The 19,715-nt window shown below is 42.2% G+C and overlaps 3 protein-coding genes across 7 annotated transcripts in view; 2 read left to right on the forward strand and 1 right to left on the reverse strand.

Annotated features, from left to right (window-relative positions):
* Positions 1–7,142, forward strand: part of akap7 (A-kinase anchoring protein 7) — a 30,821-nt gene extending 23,679 nt beyond the window's left edge. For all 5 annotated transcript variants that reach the window (XM_079291011.1, XM_079291008.1, XM_079291010.1 and 2 more), the window contains one exon: positions 4,205–7,142. In XM_079291011.1, the coding sequence (XP_079147137.1) occupies positions 4,205–4,425 (221 nt within the window). In that variant the 3' untranslated portion in view covers positions 4,426–7,142. The remainder of the gene's footprint in view (positions 1–4,204) is intronic.
* Positions 7,143–11,660: 4,518 nt separating this feature from the next.
* On the reverse strand, positions 11,661–14,233 carry LOC306793335 (tubulin alpha chain-like). The gene is made up of 4 exons (XM_079290906.1): positions 14,214–14,233; positions 13,020–13,242; positions 12,786–12,934; positions 11,661–12,689 (listed from the first exon to the last, which is right to left on the reverse strand). The coding sequence occupies exons 1-4, from the start codon at positions 14,214–14,216 to the stop codon at positions 11,712–11,714; spliced, it is 1,353 nt and encodes a 450-aa protein (XP_079147032.1). The 5' UTR covers positions 14,217–14,233; the 3' UTR covers positions 11,661–11,711.
* A 559-nt stretch (positions 14,234–14,792) lies between these two features.
* LOC306793561 (uncharacterized protein) lies at positions 14,793–17,784 on the forward strand (the record flags this gene model as incomplete). Its single annotated transcript, XM_079291214.1, has 8 exons — positions 14,793–14,806; positions 15,668–15,701; positions 15,812–16,497; positions 16,589–16,634; positions 16,747–16,838; positions 16,920–17,030; positions 17,120–17,396; positions 17,581–17,784. The coding sequence occupies exons 2-8, from the start codon at positions 15,669–15,671 to the stop codon at positions 17,782–17,784; spliced, it is 1,449 nt and encodes a 482-aa protein (XP_079147340.1). The 5' UTR covers positions 14,793–14,806; position 15,668.
* Between the last annotated feature and the right edge of the window lie 1,931 nt (positions 17,785–19,715).

The raw sequence follows: 19,715 nt of genomic DNA on the forward strand, positions 1-19,715 counted from the left end.
TGAGAAACAGATATCCATGTGCCTGTCAGCCATGTTGATGTGGAATCAGTCTATCCACAGTGAGAAGGGCGTGTGTGTGTATATGTATAACCGGTACAGAGGGCAGCTTTACTGCCATCATAAAGGCCAACATGGAATAAGCGGATAGAAAACTCATTCTCAGAAACACACGCCCCTTTAAAAGATAAAGACACAGAACAGACCTTCGACACGCATGCAGAAGTCTGTTGGTATCGGGTCAGAATGACATGATAATACTGTATTATATTATATACAGTATATTATATCTGAATAGGAGAGAGGAGATGAAATGAGGGATATGGTCCTCGTACGTCATTGATCTTTCCATCTTAAAATCAGCCAGCAGTTCATGTTCTGAAGCGTTGCCTCATCTGGAACACATTCAGACGTTTGTTCCACCTTTTGGAATGAAACCGTTCTGGCACCCGACCGTTCCTTCACGAAGTAACTTTTTCAAAATGCAGACTTGTGTAATAGATGATGCTCTTGTGTCTGCCGTGTACTCTGCCCCATAGAGTGCACACCTGCACTCTAGTTATACACTGCAGAGCTTTTGGCAGTGTGACAGCCTGTGGACTTGGATAACAACATTTCTTCAGAATATTTGTGCGTCCCTTTTGGTCCTCATGTGACCTGGGGCTCCAGAACCCCCTGCTGGCTGGCTAGCACTAAAGTATATCCCTCGCGTTAACAGACAAAGAGACCTTCTGTACTGAGTGTATGAAATCCATGAGCCAGCGAAATATCATATGTCTTTATCTAATATGTGATGTTTGTGTTGCAGATTTGAATCCTCTCCAAGCCAAACGGTTAAGTATGTGTCCGTCCTCATGTCACACGCTCCAATTAAATCCTGATCTAAATCTGATTACACACTACAATTGCATAATCTCATAAAATCACTCGGATCATCAAAGAACATAATTCAGGATGATTACTGGTGTGATTATTTCAGCAACCTCTGGATTACCGTGATTACATTGATTACAAGAGACCCTCCAAATGATCACGGGAAGCATGTGTAATCAAACTCTAGAAATGATAATGAATCCTCAGCAGTCTCTACTCATATTGGGGGAAATGGCATCACATCTGGTGTGTTGCTCAACAGTATTTTATAAAGTAAAAAAAACAACACGCATCTGCCAGCATTCGCTTTCAGCTGATGTTCTATTTCTCGTCTATAATCAGCACGCTCATCAGTTTAAATCCAGACAGGAAGTGATTGAGAAGACCATTAACCGTCCGTCCCCCCACTGCTGTAGAAGGACTCAAAGGGGACAAAAACAAGGATCTTCTTTCAGCGATCAATACAGTATCACATCATTTCCACGTCGATAAGAGATTGTACCCATGAGCTCGTGTTTACAGCCCTAAACATTTTGAATGCAACAGCTTCACTTGCTGATATTTGCCTTTCACATGTTTTGAGTATTTGCATACAAAGAACATCCAACCCTTAATGCTTTAAATAACTTCCTCCACCACACGATGAGTTATGTGTCAATAAAGTATGAATCATGCAAACAGGGCTGATCACTGGACTTCAGCTTGTGCAAATACTGAAGTATTCCTGGGAGTTACCCGTGCACTCGGACACTTTAGTTTGTGGCATGGACCAATCTACATCTCCCTCATGAGGAAGCCTTTGTCGTGTGTTGCAATATGAAATGTTCTTTGGTTCAGTACAATGGGTTTATTTAGAAATGTAGGCTACGCCGATGGAACAAGGAGACTCCACACCACAGTTCAACCAGCACAGATCTTGATGTATGTTTTTAACAGTGGACCTTCAAATTACCCCCCCGCTGGAAAGCCGATGAAGCAACATCAAAATCAGGTTCTCTAGAAGATGAAAGAAAATGGTCCTGTGGAGCCAATCATAAATGATGACAGCAATTAGTCCTCACGACAATTTTTTTCAAACAATGAGAGGTGCGTGCCGGGGCTACATCAGCAACATCAGGAAGAACGGTTTTAAAAAACCCTAATTATGTTCGTGTCACATATACTCCAATTACGCTTGGCATTAATCTGCAATCTGTGTCTAGATGTCCTGTTTTGACAAGGAGAAGCACATGTTAATGCTGAAACGGTCCGACAGTGCCAGAAACACTAGTTTCAGTTGACTCGGATTAATTGGAAATAGCCAACCTCTCAGGATTTCCACATACTAGTGTGTACGGTTCGATAAGAAAGGCCGCTTTTTAGAATGAAGTCAGTCTGCTGCTGACCTGAGGGCAAAGCTATCGTATCAAACAGCGGTCAGAGGTGCGAGTCACTCAAACTGACGGGCAGTCCGCAGGCAATCTAATGGCATCTCAGTGCTACAGCAGCAGTGCTTCTCCGAAAAGCACAACACAATATACCATGAATTGGATGTACTTTACCCAACACCACGTCAGGGTCAAATCAATTCAGCAGAAGAAATGACAACGGGAAGCTGATGGGAGCACACGGTGACCGTAATTAGATGAGTGAAGAGTGCTCACATGCTGGCCGATGTGATGAATCCTGCTTTCTGTTTGGCATGCCGTATACGCGGGCTGAATATTTGGCCTGAATAACACAAATCCTGTAAAGTCGATCTGAACCGAGCAGAAGATCTGGAGGATAAAGGAGAGGGAGGGGGGGGGGGGAATAAGATATCCACAGCAGAGCATGTGCACAACCTCATACAAGTCATTCTGGTCAGATGTGTCACGTATAGTAGCTGGTGCATTTCACCAATACTACTACATAAACAGAGAATACACCAAAGCTGAGCTGCAACTTGTCATATTTAATAACTATGGGTACGCTGATTTATGAGACGATTTGCCAAAATGGTCATGACACTTTGTGTCTAAAGGCGCAAATGCACTGGAAGCGTCTGTGGTCTTAAAGGGCCAAACACGCATCGAGTGAATCCTGTTTAGAGAGAGCGAAAGGAATAAACAGCGACGGGTTGTTCCCCAGAGGACGATATTTGATTAAAGCAATTAATTCTGAATTAATAATGATAATACCACTGTTGCTTTCACTCTCTTCTTCTGTTGATTTTCACCGTCTCCTTCGATAATGAATAATAAGGAAAACAAACTGCTTTCAAATGTTACCACGCCTGTCGGCCCAGCGCTTGGCCTTGGGAATCAAATGGTGGTTATAGTGTGTTTTTGAACCACTGCAGTGATGTGTGTGTGTGTGGGGATGCTTGAGTGATTCTCTATTACTCTCTTTCTGAATGGCTGCTTAATGCAGCCTGTCAATCTTACTGTCTGCCTGTCTCGCTTTTCTTTCCTAACAGGCTTTCTGTTCGTCTGACTCCTCGTCTTTCTCACTGTGTTAATTTTGTCTGTGTTAAAGAGTTTCACTCTGGGAGGTTGATTAAATTCAAACTGCATATATAGCAGAGCTGAGAGATGGTATTATTAACTCTACTTGTCACATCAATCTCTTGTTGCTGCATTCAGTCTATGATGAGTGGGTGCAGACTCATTTATCATTGTCAGATTAATAGTTATTTTCAACATCCTGGAATAACAATGAAATCAGCCACGGGGGGCTTACTGTTACAATCATAGCCATTGGGGAGTTTATGGCTTTAAAAGTCACTTTAGTTAAGCTTCTGAATGAAATGTAGTTTAGATGTGACATATGGTGGAGTAGACCCTCAGTTTGTGGCGTAAACACGGTGGGAAATCCACAGTTTGATGTAATCTACAGTTTGATGTGGGTTTCAAATTCCAAATTGACATTGTTTGTATTATTGTATGTTGGATTAGATTCCCAGAGTTCTTTTCAAGAGGCATGTTACTTAATTTATTATAAAGCTGAACTAATCAATTTGTACATTAACAATGGGGAAAATTGAGAAGTATGACGGATGTTGCTTGTCGTGATCAACCCACAAAGAACTCAACTCCGCTCCACTGAACGTTTTAGTGTCTTTCAGCTCATTGTTTTGGTTTTGTGTACGCTACCTGTCCAGCACCAAGCAGCAGACGGACAAAAGTTAGCCACTAGCTTGTGAACGTAGTGGAACGTTTAGCAGCTAAAGAGCTGGATATATCCCCCAGATGTTGGTGGTGACCAAAAACAGAGCTAAAAGATGGACTTGCATTCGTCAGGTGTCCAGTTGAACGATCGTGTGTTCTTGTGAATGATTATGATAATATCGTTCTATTGTGCTTGTTCAACCCAGGTGGGCGTCGCCGGTCTGAGCCCGACGAGGCGGAGCTACTGAAGGTGAGCAGGCGATTGGTCGAGGATGCCGTCAATCGAGCCTTGCAACAGTTCAAACAAGAAACTCTCCAAAATGGGGGTGGGCCTAATGCCACGGCCCCGCAGCCCCCGGGAAACACTGAGGAAACTGCAGCAAAGACGGACACTACAGCTAACTCCACTACAGACAACAGGAAGTGACATCATCGGACTGAGGTACAGAGACTGACAAACCAGCCGCACCAGAAAACATCAGCCCGGCCTGGCTAACCAGGAGACGGGTCAGTAGTCCCTGAACCAGCCAACCAGTCAGCCCAGTGTGCTGACTGGCTAACCCAGCTAGCCAACTACAACGGCTAGCCAGTCATGCCAGCTACCTGCCCAACTGACCTAGCTTGACACAATGCTATTGAAATAGATGCTGTAGCTTGAGTTCAGGTCAACATCCCAACGGGCCGGCCAGCTGAGACTGTTCGTTAACTCACTACATCTAACAGCAAGGACACGGTCTCCTCGATCGTCACTCGGCTGTCTGCGTCTGCGTTTGCACATCAGACCCAGAAAACCTCCGTGAAGCACTCCTCCAGAGACGCACATGTCGGGTTCACTTTGACCTGCCTCCCACTAACTGCCCTGTTAGAATAAGACCAATCATCCTTTGTAGACCGTTTTGGTTTGAGCATCACCTGCACTTAACATGGGACTCAAAAACCTTAAAAAAATACTTCCTTCTCCTTAACGTTATTGTTTCAGGTGAAGAAAATCATTTTCTTTTCCTTTATTTTATCTTAGAAAATCAGTGCTGTCTTCATTTACAAGAGATTACACATCTGCTCTTCTTTGTGGTTGAGGGGGATGTGTGAGAAGAGCTGGCCTGACTGTGCTGTGACTTCAGTACGAGATGTTGGACGAGGCTGGGTTCAAAGCCCTTTCCTTTCAGTTTCAGCAGACTTTAAACTTCCAGCATTCACTTAAACTGTCTGCATACCACACCGCATCGTTGTCTTTATTCTCAGTTGTTTGTATAACAGTGATCTGGCCTCGGCTGTGCTTTGAATATCATGCCGTTTATTTAACCTAAAAGTGTGTTTTGCTGACGCAGCTCTGAGACAATCACCAACTTAAGATCCGTTATGAATTCTGTGGGAATACATTTTGTCAAAAAAGAAACTCCGCTAACAAACACTGTGGGAGCATACAGACTGCTATCCCTCTGTCACTTTAACTTGTCTCCGCTAATAGCACTAACATTACAAAGAATGACAAAATAACACTCCAACAAAACACTACAAGTTGCCATGAAAGCATCTTCCACTCCATTCATGCCAAAACCTCCATTAAAGACCTGCTTGCTTGTCTCAATGAAAGCTATGTGACAGGCTATTATTACTACTATTACGCATTAATTCCATAACGCCTGCTTCTTCCTGCCTGATCTTTTATAAAGGAAATAGATTTTTGTTTACATACTCTGTTTTCGTTTTTGTTCCGTGAAATTAATTTGAGGCAGCGGCGAACATGCACAGATGACCTATTTTGTGTTAAATTCATTTCTAAATTGTTCGGCGGTGCTGTTTGAGGCTCAGTGTTCATGAGGAGTACTCATGCTGATCTGAGGAGCTTTTATTTTGTAGTAGTGTACATCTAAGAGCATTTACAGCCGAGCAAGTTCTTCAGATGTTGGGGAGGTGAACTCCCCAAATTGCTGCTGTCAGCTGAAAACCTCCCGGCTCTTGATTTCAGTGTCTTCCATCCATTTTTTTTTTTTTGTTTAACTTGAAAATTAAATTGGCATTTTGTGCTCTGCGTTCGACCCCAGAGATCATGAAACCCACTGAGAAACCCACGGGCGTGAAATTAAGGAAGATTGTCTGAATATTTGTTGAGGTTTTCAGCTGACGGCCAGATGTTGATGATGATCCAGCTGTGATACAAGCGATTGGTTTACTCTCTGACATTAAATATGTTATTTTATCCTTTCTAACTATTATTTATAATGTGTTGCTGTCCCTCCTAAAGACATGAATGAAAAGATATTTGATTTTTAAATGAGGAGAAAGAGCATTGTTTGCATTCGAAGGTGGTAAAAGCACAATGATGAATTTGCTTCTTTTTTTTTAATCGTCTTTGCTTTCACTTTTTAAAGAGCAGGTAAATCAAATCACCTCTGTTCAAAGTGGCCTTAAGTCACGAAAAACAAGTTGATTTTTCTGTAAGTGCTTAAGGTGACAGCGCGTAACTAGCATAATATAGCTATTTTTTAAGCCGGTGATTGGGTGACGATGGCTCGTTTTGCTGTGAGATTTGCCGAAGTCTCTAAATGTAAACCTGTGGCTCAAAAAATCGTCCACCATGAAACACAATTCATGTCAATTGTGTTTTAAAATAAATTCCTGAGAAACCAGCTCGGATTGTCCACCATGTGAAGTGTATTTCCTTCTAGTGGGAGCAGGTGCGAACTGGAAAACGTGCCCTCGTGTCTGTGAAATCCACTTGAGTCCTGTCGCTGTGGGCTCATTGAAACATCAATAACGGGTGAATTCTGTCTCACGGTGGACTGTGATCGTTTCTCTTTTGATGTTTTATTCTCACCGGATCCTTAATCTCCTTAAACTCGCCTTTAATACACAAATTGTCGTGTGTGTGTGTGTGATAGAGAGAGATGTTTGATCAGTGGTTCTCCAGAGAAATTCATGTCTCTATCAATCATGAACACTCACAGGTGTGTGTGTGTGTGTGTGTGTGTGTGTGTGTGCGTGTGTGCGTGTCTTCGAACGTCTGTAGAAATGAGTCTTTTCTGTTGGTCTTTCCATTCGTCCGTGTGTACGTCTGACCGCGTGGGTGTGTCATTGTACCGTGTTGTATATCTTGTTCTGCCATATTTGAACAATAAAACAGGATATGAGATTCAAAACCAATATCCCTCTCTTCGTCTCCTGATTTCAGTCTGGGTGTACAGGAAGGTCCATGCTGTTCACAGATCGAGTTAAGTACCTGGAGTATGTTTACATCGAGACAGAGATTATTTTACTCGTACGTCTTCTAACGGGTCATAAGGATTTGTAAGAACGGTTGTTGAAGATTTTTGTGCAAGCATTTGTTTCCTGGATGTGACGTCCATTTGGGGGGAAATAGCAGGCGGTAAATTCATCAGGTGGATCCTAACAACACAGTGTACAGTAGTTTAATTTTAAACCAATGTCTATACACAGACTCCCTCTCCTGTTACTATACATTCTGAAAGATGATTTACCTCGATGGAAGAGAGGAACATGCTGATTATAGTCTTTTATTTCTAATGCAAACTCGACACTTCCTCCATGTTTTCCCTTTTAATTTGAAACATAATCTGCAGGAAGTGAACTGGTTTAACTGACAGCTTTGCAAAGAGAAGCTCAGAGGGACGACTTTGACCTGAAGCGCCGCAGACAGAAGTCATCATTTGCCGAGAAGAGGTGAGTTAATGATCCGGGGTGCAGTGCCTCCTCTGCAGGCAATGCCATGACTCCTCGTGGCCATCGGGAGGCAGATAGGTGAGTGAGTTTCTGTTTTTATCCATACAGCTGTTTTATATCTAAAAATTGAAATAAGAGACACGGTGAGAGAAGGTGATGACCTTTCTTTTCCTGACATTCAGGAGGTCTAAAGCAGAAGCGATGAAGGCAGCGGCGCTGATATTTTGGGTGAGTCAACATACACTGAAGTGAAGGCTCAGTGTTGCTGTTACTGCATCTATTCTGGAAGCTTTCGTCCTCATATCAAGATCATCTTGAAATAAATGCAAGAGAAAAACAGTCGTCGTGAAACGGGGTCACCGGGGTGTTACCAACGTGAAACCCCCGCCAGCTCTTTCACTTCACAGCTTCCCTCCATAATGTGAGAATCTGTTGAATCACATGGAGTAATGCTGCATGGCTGACGAGTTAGTCATCAGCTGACCTGTATGTGATGTGGTGCTGTGATGGCTGAGTGATTCATGTGGAACTGGCTGAGACTGCACAGCCTGTGAGAGGCGTTGTGATGTAACCAGGGGCTGAGAGTGGACCGATCACCTGTCCAACGTCAGTGAAACGATGTGGAGGACAGATGACGTCATCTTGACGCTTGTCCTCCTGGAATTTTGTTCTCGGAGTCGCAGCTCTCGGTTAATGCGGACGCTCGTTCTGCTGAGTTGGCAGATATAACGTTTCAACCATGTTGACGGTTATGAACATTGTTATGAACATTGCATTGTGGGTTTTTTCTGCCTCCATAGTATTCAATGTTTGCATACTGCAATATTTCAACGGAAATGGTATGCAATTAAAGTACATTGGTTTTATACTACGGCACTAAAAATACTCTCATACTCCTGCTGAGACACACTGATCACTTTGTAGCAACTAATGCGACTATTTTCAACTTTTTTTGTGGCATTTTTTGGAATAAAGCGATGAAAGATATAAATACAAGACAGTAACAAAACTTGGTCAGCGTCCACATTCAACCTCGTGCCTCTCATGTGTTGTGCAGTGTGTGTGTGTTTGTGCCCATAGGGTTGTTCTCTGCTCATCCTCCTCGTTTCCTTTTTACCCTCTTTTCTATTTCAGTCTCCGTTCTATCTGGCACCATCTGCCTTGTGTGTGTGTGTGTGTGTGTGTGTGTGTGTGTGTGTGTTAAAAAGACAGGGAGGCTCTATATTCTGCATGCGTGTGTCTGACCAGCGTACATATCACCTCATACATCTGTTGGGTTTTTTTCTCTCATAAGTGCCAAATCTGCACAACTCTGTACAGTAATAATACTAAAACATGAAACTCATCTCACTGGTGCTGTGGGCTGGAAGCTGGCAATTATCACAGTAACAATTCAAAGAAAGTGAAGAGGGAGGGGGATGGAGAGCCATTCATTGTGTTGAAGAGCCTCGGCTGCAAGGTGACTCAAACATGACTGGAATATGAACAAGCTAACACGTACACACACACACACACACACACGTACAGATACACGTACAGATACACAGGCTCTATTAGGAAGAATGATGCTCACTCTGTCATTCACCGAGGAATGTACAAATCACAGCTCTCTTTCTCTCTCTTTATTTCTCTCTCTCTCTCTCTCTCTCTATATACTATTTTTTGTCTCTACACATCTGGGATCGGATCTTGCTCTCTCTGGAATAAAAGTTAAAATTGAGTTATATTTAGACACGGTCTACAATTAGTTTTCCCTGTCCGAACAGTCCGATGCCCTTAGATGTCAATTTAACACAACATAACATACTATATAACCCATACACACTAAGCTAGGAGCTAAGCTAGCAGCAAATCACTGTGTGTGTGTGTGTGCGTGTGCGAGAGAGTTGGAGTCACAACATTTCCTTTTACTTTATGATGCCAGCATTAAAGATTGCATCAGAAGTAATAATCCTTCTGCACTCTGCTTTCCCTCAATCAGGATCAAAGTCAGATTCATAAACAGCTGCTCAAAGATATAATCCCTACTAGCGAGACACACGCTTGTAAATGTGCCCAAACATTCCCGCCCACGCAGAGCGCGCGCATTACGTATCCGCAAATATCAGCTGCCGTCTCGCTGTTGGCACTGTAGAACAAACTTCCAAAGCCACAAGTGGGCAGACTGAACCCACAAAGAAGTGTTTCCCCGAGTCCAAGCTGCTCCAACACACACGGACACCAGCTGCACCGACACACTCCAACCTCTCCTCAGCAGACAAACACTTTGTGGATCATGTTCAAGCTTTTGTTTTGGCCGGAGAGCCAAAGACCTTCAGACCCTCAGGACAGAGTAGATGTCGCATGGTGGTGTTTTCTTTTCATCTGCACGTCTGTCTTTGTCATTTCACACTGTACCTTCTGTCTCATAAGCACTCAATCATATTTTCTTTGGCAATATTGCTGATTTCCATTGTTGCAAGTTTCATTTTGTCCTTCGGCTGCTTTCAATCCTGAAAATTCACCTAGCAACAGTAGAGGAATGAGGAGGAAAATGTTTTCCTCTCTCATCTGGATACACACACACACACACACCACAGAGAGAGAGAGACAGTCCTGTTTTCATGAATTTTCAGGACATTACATTGACTTACATTCATTTCCTGGAGACTTACCCATAACCACTACCAGCCTAATCCCAACCCTTACCTTAATCTTAATCGAAACATCACACTACCCTAACCTGAAACCAAGTCTTCACCCTAAAGTATTAGGATTTACATCAAGGGTGGACTTGCAGTTTGTCCCTAAAAGGAGAAAAAGTCCCCACAATACGACTCTGTAGTCAAATATATGTCCCCACAAGACCACACACACACACACACACACACACACACACACACACACACACACCACAGAGAGAGAGAGACAATCCTGTTTTCATGAATTTTCAGGACATTACATTGACTTACATTCATTTCCTGGAGACTTACCCATAACCACTAGCAGCCTAATCCCAACCCTTACCATGATCTTAATCAAAACATCACCCTACCCTAACCTTAAACCAAGTCTTCACCCTAAAGTATTAGGATTTACATCAAGGGTGGACTTGCAGTTTGTCCCTAAAAGGAGAAAAAGTCCCCACAATACGACTCTGTAGTCAAATATATGTCCCCACAAGACCACACACACACACACACACACAGTGCTAAGTAGGTAGGGAATTGGGAATTGAAAATGGTTTATAGTCACAGAAATTAGTCACCAGCACTGAAAATAAAACACTTTTAATGCACTTTCGTGTGTGTGTGTGTGTGTGTGTGTGTGTGTGTGTGTGTGTGTGTGTGTGTGTGTGTGTGTGTGTGTGTGTGTGTGTGTGTGTGTGTGTGTGTGTGTGTGTGTGTGTGTGTGTGTGTGTGTGTGTGTGTGTGTGTGTGTGTGTGTGTGTGTGTGGATGAAATATGTAGCGGGCTGATTAACGGCCTAGTTTATTCTGTCCGCCCAGCACAAAAATACAGCTTTCCTTTTTGTTCTTGAATCTCGATTCTTCACCTTTCATATTCCTCATTGGCAGCATCTTCCGCCGCGTCAACACGCTGATCCCACGAAGTTATTCTGTGTGTGTGTGTGTGTGACGGCTTTAGAGGTTTTGGAAAACAGCGGCTTTAACTAATCAGCTGGAGACACGCTGCTGATCTGCAGTCTCAACCGGGACACAGTTGCAAAAGCACATTTGCATGGAAACGATAGATCGCTGTCGCTGCACGGCTTTCAATATTTAGTGTGTGTGCACAGTCTAAAACAATAACCGCATTACCTCTACGCACCAATCAGGATTTAATAACTGCTGAATCAAAATGTGATGACAGTTGTTAAACTCAGAGTGAGCAAGATCTCTGTAGTAAATGAAAGTCACTATCAAATGTGTGTAACCCAGCTTAGAGAAAAGTTAAATGTAACTTAAGTGTATTAAAGAGAGAAAAAAACAATTAGTTCAGTCAATGAACAAACTTTATTTGCCACAGATCAATTAGAGGAATGCATGTCTGTTTAATACTCTTCTCCTTCTTCCTCATCGTCTCCAACACTGTCTGCTCCAACCTCCTCGTAATCCTTCTCCAGAGCTGCCATGTCCTCTCTGGCCTCAGAGAACTCTCCCTCCTCCATACCCTCACCCACATACCAGTGAACAAAGGCACGCTTAGCGTACATCAGGTCAAACTTGTGGTTAAGCCGAGCCCAGGCCTCTGCAATAGCAGTGGTGTTGCTCAGCATGCACACGGCCCTCTGGACCTTGGCCAGGTCTCCACCAGGAACTGCAGTGGGGGGCTGGTAGTTGATGCCAACCTTGAAACCAGTGGGACACCAGTCCACAAACTGGATGGAGCGCTTGGTTTTGACGCTGGCAATGGCAGCATTCACATCTTTGGGCACCACATCACCACGATACAAAAGGCAACAAGCCATGTATTTACCGTGGCGAGGGTCGCATTTCACAAATTGATTGGCTGGTTCAAAGCAGGCGTTGGTGATTTCGGACACCGTTAACTGCTCATGGTAAGCTTTCTCAGCAGAGATGACGGGGGCATAGGTGGCCAGAGGGAAGTGGATACGGGGATATGGCACCAAGTTGGTCTGGAACTCTGTCAGATCAACATTGAGGGCGCCATCGAAACGAAGGGAAGCAGTGATTGAGGACACAATCTGACTGATCAACCTGTTCAGGTTGGTGTAAGAGGGACGCTCGATATCGAGGTTTCTACGGCAGATATCGTAGATGGCCTCGTTATCCACCATGAAGGCACAGTCAGAGTGCTCCAGGGTGGTGTGGGTGGTCAGGATGGCGTTGTACGGCTCTACCACAGCAGTGGACACCTGGGGAGCTGGGTAGACTGAGAACTCCAACTTAGACTTCTTGCCGTAGTCGACAGACAGACGCTCCATCAGCAGAGAAGTGAAACCAGAGCCGGTACCACCTCCTAAGCTGTGGAAAACCAGGAAGCCCTGAAGGCCGGTGCACTGGTCAGACTGAAGGAAGAGAGGGAGAACCAGAGATTATATATGAGATAGTCATGTCATTTTATTTTAATTCAAGAAAGGATCCTCTGATATCATGTTACCCACCAGTTTGCGGATCCTGTCGAGCACTATGTCGATGACCTCTTTGCCGATGGTGTAGTGTCCACGGGCGTAGTTTTTAGCAGCATCCTGCTTACCAGTGATCAGCTGCTCAGGGTGGAACAGCTGGCGGTAAATCCCACTGCGCACCTCATCTGACGAGACAAAAATACTAAATCAGTTACAGCTACTATTTACATTTTCCAAAATGAATGTTCAGCCAGAAGTGATGACACTTACCAATGACAGTGGGCTCCAGGTCGACAAAAACAGCTCTGGGGACGTGTTTTCCGGCTCCAGTCTCACTGAAGAAGGTGTTGAAAGAATCGTCTCCTCCGCCGATGGTCTTTCCACTAGGCATCTGTCCGTCCGGCTGGATGCCATGTTCCAGACAGTAAAGCTCCCAGCAGGCATTTCCAATTTGGACACCAGCCTGACCGACGTGGATGGAGATACACTCACGCTATGGAAAGACAGGGAGAAAAAAAGATTGTAAAGTAATTACAATAATATTTTCGAAGGGCATGCCTTACTGGTTCTTGTGCTAATTTTAACCAATTAGATACTTAAGGCTACTCATCACATGTCAAGGACTGCTCTGACATGAAGAGGGTAAAACAGCTCTTCTGTAAAGAACCAGATACCACGCTCTCATGACTACAGTAACCTGACACACAGACACTGGCCCTCTGAACAGAAAGAGACTTTTGCCGACATGAGTACTTAAAGAAAGAACATTTTCCCATCAGTCTGTGGTGAACATTGTCAAACACAGCTGTAGGTACAGATACATACAAAAAGTAGTTTGATGTCTAAGATAAAATATGAAAGACTTTGAGTGAATAGATTTAGTTTGAAAAGCCTGTGGTCGCAGTTTAATAAAAGGCCTCTTCAAACTGGTGGTTAAAATGAGGAATGTTTCAGGCTGAACACACGATGACCTGCACTAACTGGGTCAACGTGCAGACATGAAAACCGGAAAACCGGAAATTGGCGGAATTTGAATATGGGCTGTGCCCTCTCGATTTAACGGAATTGTACCCCAAACCGGACAGTTTTTAGCTAATGTTTCAATACAATTCACTTACAATGTTGATAAAAATGATGGTGTAATGTTTTCAGTTGATTTAATGGTGTTAAACTGAAGTTAAACTTCGTACCTTTCAAACGAAATATTGTTGTAATTATTACAGTTAGCTTTGCCTTTACCAGAGTCGTTAAAACGATGCTAACACCGGTGAATTAGCGCCGACCGAGGCAGGCAACCGTTACGATAAAATGACCGTTAAAATGACCGTTCTACACATTACATTTCAGTTACTTCTTTAAAATTAATAACTGCGGTTAAGGTAGGTTGGCACGTGATGAATGATACTTCCAGAGCGTTGAATTCGGTACGAATAAATACACGATACACAATACTTTCATACTCACCATGTTTTCGTGATTCTGTATAAAATTCGATTTAGAAGAGGACAAAGGCAACGTTAGCGCTCACAGCAAGGGCGTTATGTATCCAGTGTGAGAAGCAACTGACGTTTTTTTTTTCTAGGTGGGGCTATTTATACTCTCTGCTGCGTTCACACCGGTCGCGTTGATTTTTTGACGCATTTAAAAGCAAAAGAAAGTTTCAAAAGCAAAAATAAAAGTTTTAAAAGCAAAAAAAAAAGTTTCAAAAGCAAAAAAAAAAGTTTTAAAAGCAAATAAATATATAAACTGAGAATAATTTATTTGTTAAAAAAATAAAAGCTTTGGTTTTGAATCCAAAAGTTTTGAATCCAAAAGTTTTGAAACTAAAAGTTTTGAAACTAAAAGTTTTGAAACTCAAAGTTTTGAAACTCAAAGTTTTGAAGCCAAAAGCTTTGGAACCAAAAGTTTTGAAGTCAAAAGTTTTGAAGCCAAAAGCTGAGTTGGGTGTAGTGGGCGGGGCATACGCTGCTGAATGTATCAGGAGTTTCTATTGGTCCGTTTGACTTGCGTCTCGTATCTGCATCATCTACACAAACGGGAGGTTACGTGACATGGAGGTAAGTTGACTGCTCTGTTTTGTCAAAATGATTGTAAATATAGCAGCACTTCACTTTCTTCTCATGTTGTTCGTGTCGTGGAGTCTCTTTTTAAGAACGACATGGAGGGCTGCTGTGTTGACATGTAGCCCCACTGTGGGCGAACGTTACATGCACCTGAGGCATCTATGTTAGCTAAGGTTAGCTACACATGTATGACACAATTTAAAACAAATCCTATGAGCTTGGTTCTCTCTGACCGAGGTAGGTACAGATGACGACACTGTATCTAAAAACGACATGCGTCTTATGACTACACTGGTCAGACACCGAAGAAAACCTTTACTACTTCTGCCACCTCTGCTTGAAACGTCCCTTATTTGTTCAAACGCACCACCTTCCAGCGGAAGCTGTGCAGTACACACAAATACTTTAAATCAGTGTATTTTAGATCACATATATGCCTCGCATGGAAATTAACATGCATGTGCTACAACTCTATTATTTTTATTCATAGGTTCTTGTGTGTGCTAACAAGTACGAATCATGTAACAGTAAAAGGTACCCAAAATATTCAACACTATTGTAAGTAACATTATCAGTTGACCCCATACAAAGGCTTGTATCATTTGATACTTGATAATTAACAAAATTGTACCACTTGTGCCTTTATAATAAGCTCCAGAGAGTAAAATAGTGACACAAAACGCATTCAACTTACATTTAAACATGTCTGTGTATTATGGAGGGGTTCTGTATATTTGTTAAATCATTCCATTGTTTAGTTTGTTGGCAATGACTGGCTTTTCTTGTTATACGATATGACTATATGGTCTGTGTATTTATAATAATCCAGTGTGGTCATAATTCCCTTTTCTACAGAATGGAACCTCTTCCACAAATAGCTTTTGTTCAGGTATGTTGGCCTTTCTCCTCAAAATGTAATTCATCTGTATATACACATATAAACATGTTTTGATACCACTGCTCTAATAAATTTCTATTTTGCTAAATTCCCTCTTACAGGAATCCATTAGCAGGCGGCTTTTATGCAGGGTCAGGGATCGGCTTTCTGCAGTAATCACAAGGGAGCCAATTGATTTTGATTACCTGCACATGGTTATCTCTCAGGAATTGCAGTTTCTTCGAGCAGGGGCAGTCTATATGGATATTCCTCAGTGTGTAGTAGATGGTTTACAAAATCTAAGTGAAGTGATCAAGTCTCACATTTCAAACAGCACTGTTGCTCCATTACTTGACAGTGTAGCTGTAGTTGAATGGAATGGTACTGTGGGTCGACCAAAATTTAGCATTAATACCCAAGTCCTTGAAAATCTTCTCAGCATGAACCTACCAATGACCACTCTGGCTACTGCCCATGGCATTTCAAGATCCACACTTTACAGGAGGATGAGGGAGCATAATCTCTCAGTCAGAAACACCTACTCTGATATATCAGACATTGTACTTGATCAAAAGGTGAGATCTATCAAAGCCAGAATGCCTGATGCAGGATATCGGCTTGTAAAAGGGTCTCTACTGGCTATGGGATATCGTGTCACATGGAGTAGACTGAAGCTGTCCATGCAGCGTGTCGATGCCGCTGGCATTATTTCAAGAATGGTCCAGTTGACATGCATTGCCAGACGGACATACTCTGTTCCAGCTCCATTGTCTCTTGTCCACATTGACACCAATCACAAGTTGATCAGGTATTGTTTTAAAATGAATTACCATACACATTTATTTTAATCAAGGATTTTATATCACTGTTATAATGTCAAATCTTCTGAAAATTTGAAGGTACAACATAGTGACTTTTGGGGGTATTGATGGCTTTTCCAGGAAGGTAAGCCTGATCTGTTTTCTATAACTATTCTTTACATGATCACATCTTGTTTATATTATCAGTCTTGCTCAGAATATAACCCAAGTCATCTTTAAATCCTATTCCTGAACAGATTTTCTACCTTAATGCAGCTCGGAATAACAAAGCAGAGACTGCTCTAGGATTTTTCATGGATGGTGTGCAGAAGCATGGATGGCCATCAAGGCAAGGACCTTCTCTTTCATACCAGGCGTAAATAGTTTAGCCATCCAACCCTTGTCACACTACTCTGTTTGTCTCATTTAGAGTCCGAGCTGATCAAGGGGTGGAAAATGTAGACATTGCGAGATGCATGTTTACTGTGAGAGGAACCGGTCGTGGCAGCTTTATTGCTGGCAAAAGTGTCCACAACCAAAGGTAAAAATTGTATGTATTACTATAAATGTTTACATTATATAAAACATGAATATCAAATGTAGCCACTTCATCATGTAATTTGCTTCCAGAGTGGAACGCCTTTGGAGAGATGTTTGGAATGCTGACACATCTCAGTACTACAACTTGCTTCACATCTTAGAGGAAGATGGCTTCATTGACCTTTCAAATGCGGTTCACCTCTTCTGTGTGGGGTACGTCTTCATTCCCCGTCTACAACAAGATCTGCAAAATTTTGTGGAGACCTGGAATTACCACCCCTTAAGCACAGAGGGAAACTTGTCCCCGAATCAGCTTTGGAGGATTGGAACGCTACAAGTACCTGTGCCAGAGCCAGATCTGCAGGAGGTACTGTGTGTACTATACATTTAGCACAAGAACAAAGAAATGCAATTTAAAGTATGGTATTCATTAATTTGCTATATCACTCGAACCTAAATTAATAAATATTAACATTAGATCGTCTACAGTATGTGTATAAACGAGGCAATGGCTATATTCGTAATTAATGTATGTGTTTGGTCCATCTCAGATCCTGCAAGCAGGACACTTGCATGATGAGGAACCTGATCCAGAGCATGGGGTCACTGTAGCAGAGATGCCGTGCCCCTTGTCAGCTGAAGGTCTTGCTGCAGGGCAGCAAGTAAACCCCACCGTCGAGTCCTCTTCTTTTGGACGGGACATCTATATGCATGTCCTTCAACTGGCCTCATTTTTTTGGATGAAGTTTGATTGATATACTTGATGCACATCTCATGTGCTTATTCTAAAACCAGTATGCACGTTTAACTGATCACAAATAAAGCACAGTAAATAGATACTTGTGTGTTTATTTTGCTCACTCACATTATAACAAGGTGGCATAAATAGCTGCAGTATAAAATGATTCTGGAACATTTTGTTTGTTTCACTAAAGAATAGAAAACATAAAGAACAAGCACAAGTGAAACACAACACAGAACCATGCTCTTGCCAACAACTATTGAACACATTTATCACACTATCAAATCCTGCACCATACTTAATGGCAGTTTGCAGGAGTGTTTTAAAAGATTCATAATCTTTAATGTGGGCTACTGGGAATGTGATGGTGTCTGTGCAAGCACTGACACTTGGGTAACACACAGTGTGGTTAGGCATGGCGTTCAGACACCAATGATCAAATTTCACTGTGAGTTTGAATGTTTGCCGATCTTCCAAAAGCAGATGTCTGTGAGCTTGACCAGTCATCCACTGCATGACTGAGGATACAGTCAAAGCCTCTCCTGCAGTGTCGCCATCAGTTTGTGCATCTTGAAGAGAAATACAAAGTGTAGACCAGAATAAATCTCTCCAGTCATTTTATATGCAAACAGTTAAATATGATGCTCATTAAGACAGTTCTATGGTATAGAATTAGGGTGGAAATCTAAACTTTCAATCAGTGCCGACTTGGCGCCTAACTTATCTTATGACTTGCGACCAGAGATGTCTTTAGCTAACTAGTTAAGAGTTTTAAGGATTTAATGGCTCATTTCAACATTAGCTTATCTTCATCAAGTTTAATACAAGACAGTAACATGGTTGTAACCTCGTCATCTGTACCTACCTCGGTCAGAGAGAACCAAGCTCATAGGATTTGTTTTAAATTGTGTCATACATGTGTAGCTAACCTTAGCTAACATAGATGCCTCAGGTGCATGTAACGTTCGCCCACAGTGGGGCTACATGTCAACACAGCAGCCCTCCATGTCGTTCTTAAAAAGAGACTCCACGACACGAACAACATGAGAAGAAAGTGAAGTGCTGCTATATTTACAATCATTTTGACAAAACAGAGCAGTCAACTTACCTCCATGTCACGTAACCTCCCGTTTGTGTAGATGATGCAGATACGAGACGCAAGTCAAACGGACCAATAGAAACTCCTGATACATTCAGCAGCGTATGCCCCGCCCACTACACCCAACTCAGCTTTTGGCTTCAAAACTTTTGACTTCAAAACTTTTGGTTCCAAAGCTTTTGGCTTCAAAACTTTGAGTTTCAAAACTTTGAGTTTCAAAACTTTTAGTTTCAAAACTTTTAGTTTCAAAACTTTTGGATTCAAAACTTTTGGATTCAAAACCAAAGCTTTTATTTTTTTAACAAATAAATTATTCTCAGTTTATATATTTGCTTTTAAAACTTTTTTTTTTGCTTTTGAAACTTTTTTTTTTGCTTTTAAAACTTTTATTTTTGCTTTTGAAACTTTCTTTTGCTTTTGAAACTTTTTTTTGCTTTTGAAAAATAAAGACACAAATCTACCTTCATAGTATGAAGGTAGATTTGTGTACCCTGCACAAATGATTTCCCCTGCAGGAGTCAGACAGGCGACTGTGTTGTTCTATTGTAATTTGTATGACCCAGTGGCTCGGCTCAGCGTTCTCAGACATTGGGTTGTAAAGGTCATGATCGGTCAGAGTGAGAAATGAGGGCTAGGAACACAAACGGAACAGCATTTTAAAAAGACTAAACTTTACTTTGATTGTGGGTGGACGAGTTCAAAGACTGACAGAAGCTTTGCATAACTCTCATAGAACGACGAAGGCTGTACAGACAATGTATGAAATCACGTGGAATGATTCAGAGTCCACCGGTCTTTGTTTGACACAAAAAACACACACGCGGTAGAAAGAATCAATGAAAAGA

Source organism: Melanostigma gelatinosum (assembly GCF_949748355.1).
Source record: "Melanostigma gelatinosum genome assembly, chromosome: 19".
In the NCBI taxonomy this organism is placed as follows: domain Eukaryota; kingdom Metazoa; phylum Chordata; class Actinopteri; order Perciformes; family Zoarcidae; genus Melanostigma; species Melanostigma gelatinosum.

What these genes read in the sequence shown, in the direction of transcription:
- LOC306793335 (XM_079290906.1), bottom strand. An exon ending in CCTGGAGCCCACTGTCATTG is followed by an intron (nt 12,935 to 13,019) that starts GTAAGTGTCATC and finishes TTGTCTCGTCAG; the next exon opens with ATGAGGTGCGCAGTGGGATT. An exon ending in TCGACAGGATCCGCAAACTG is followed by an intron (nt 12,690 to 12,785) that starts GTGGGTAACATG and finishes CTCTTCCTTCAG; the next exon opens with TCTGACCAGTGCACCGGCCT.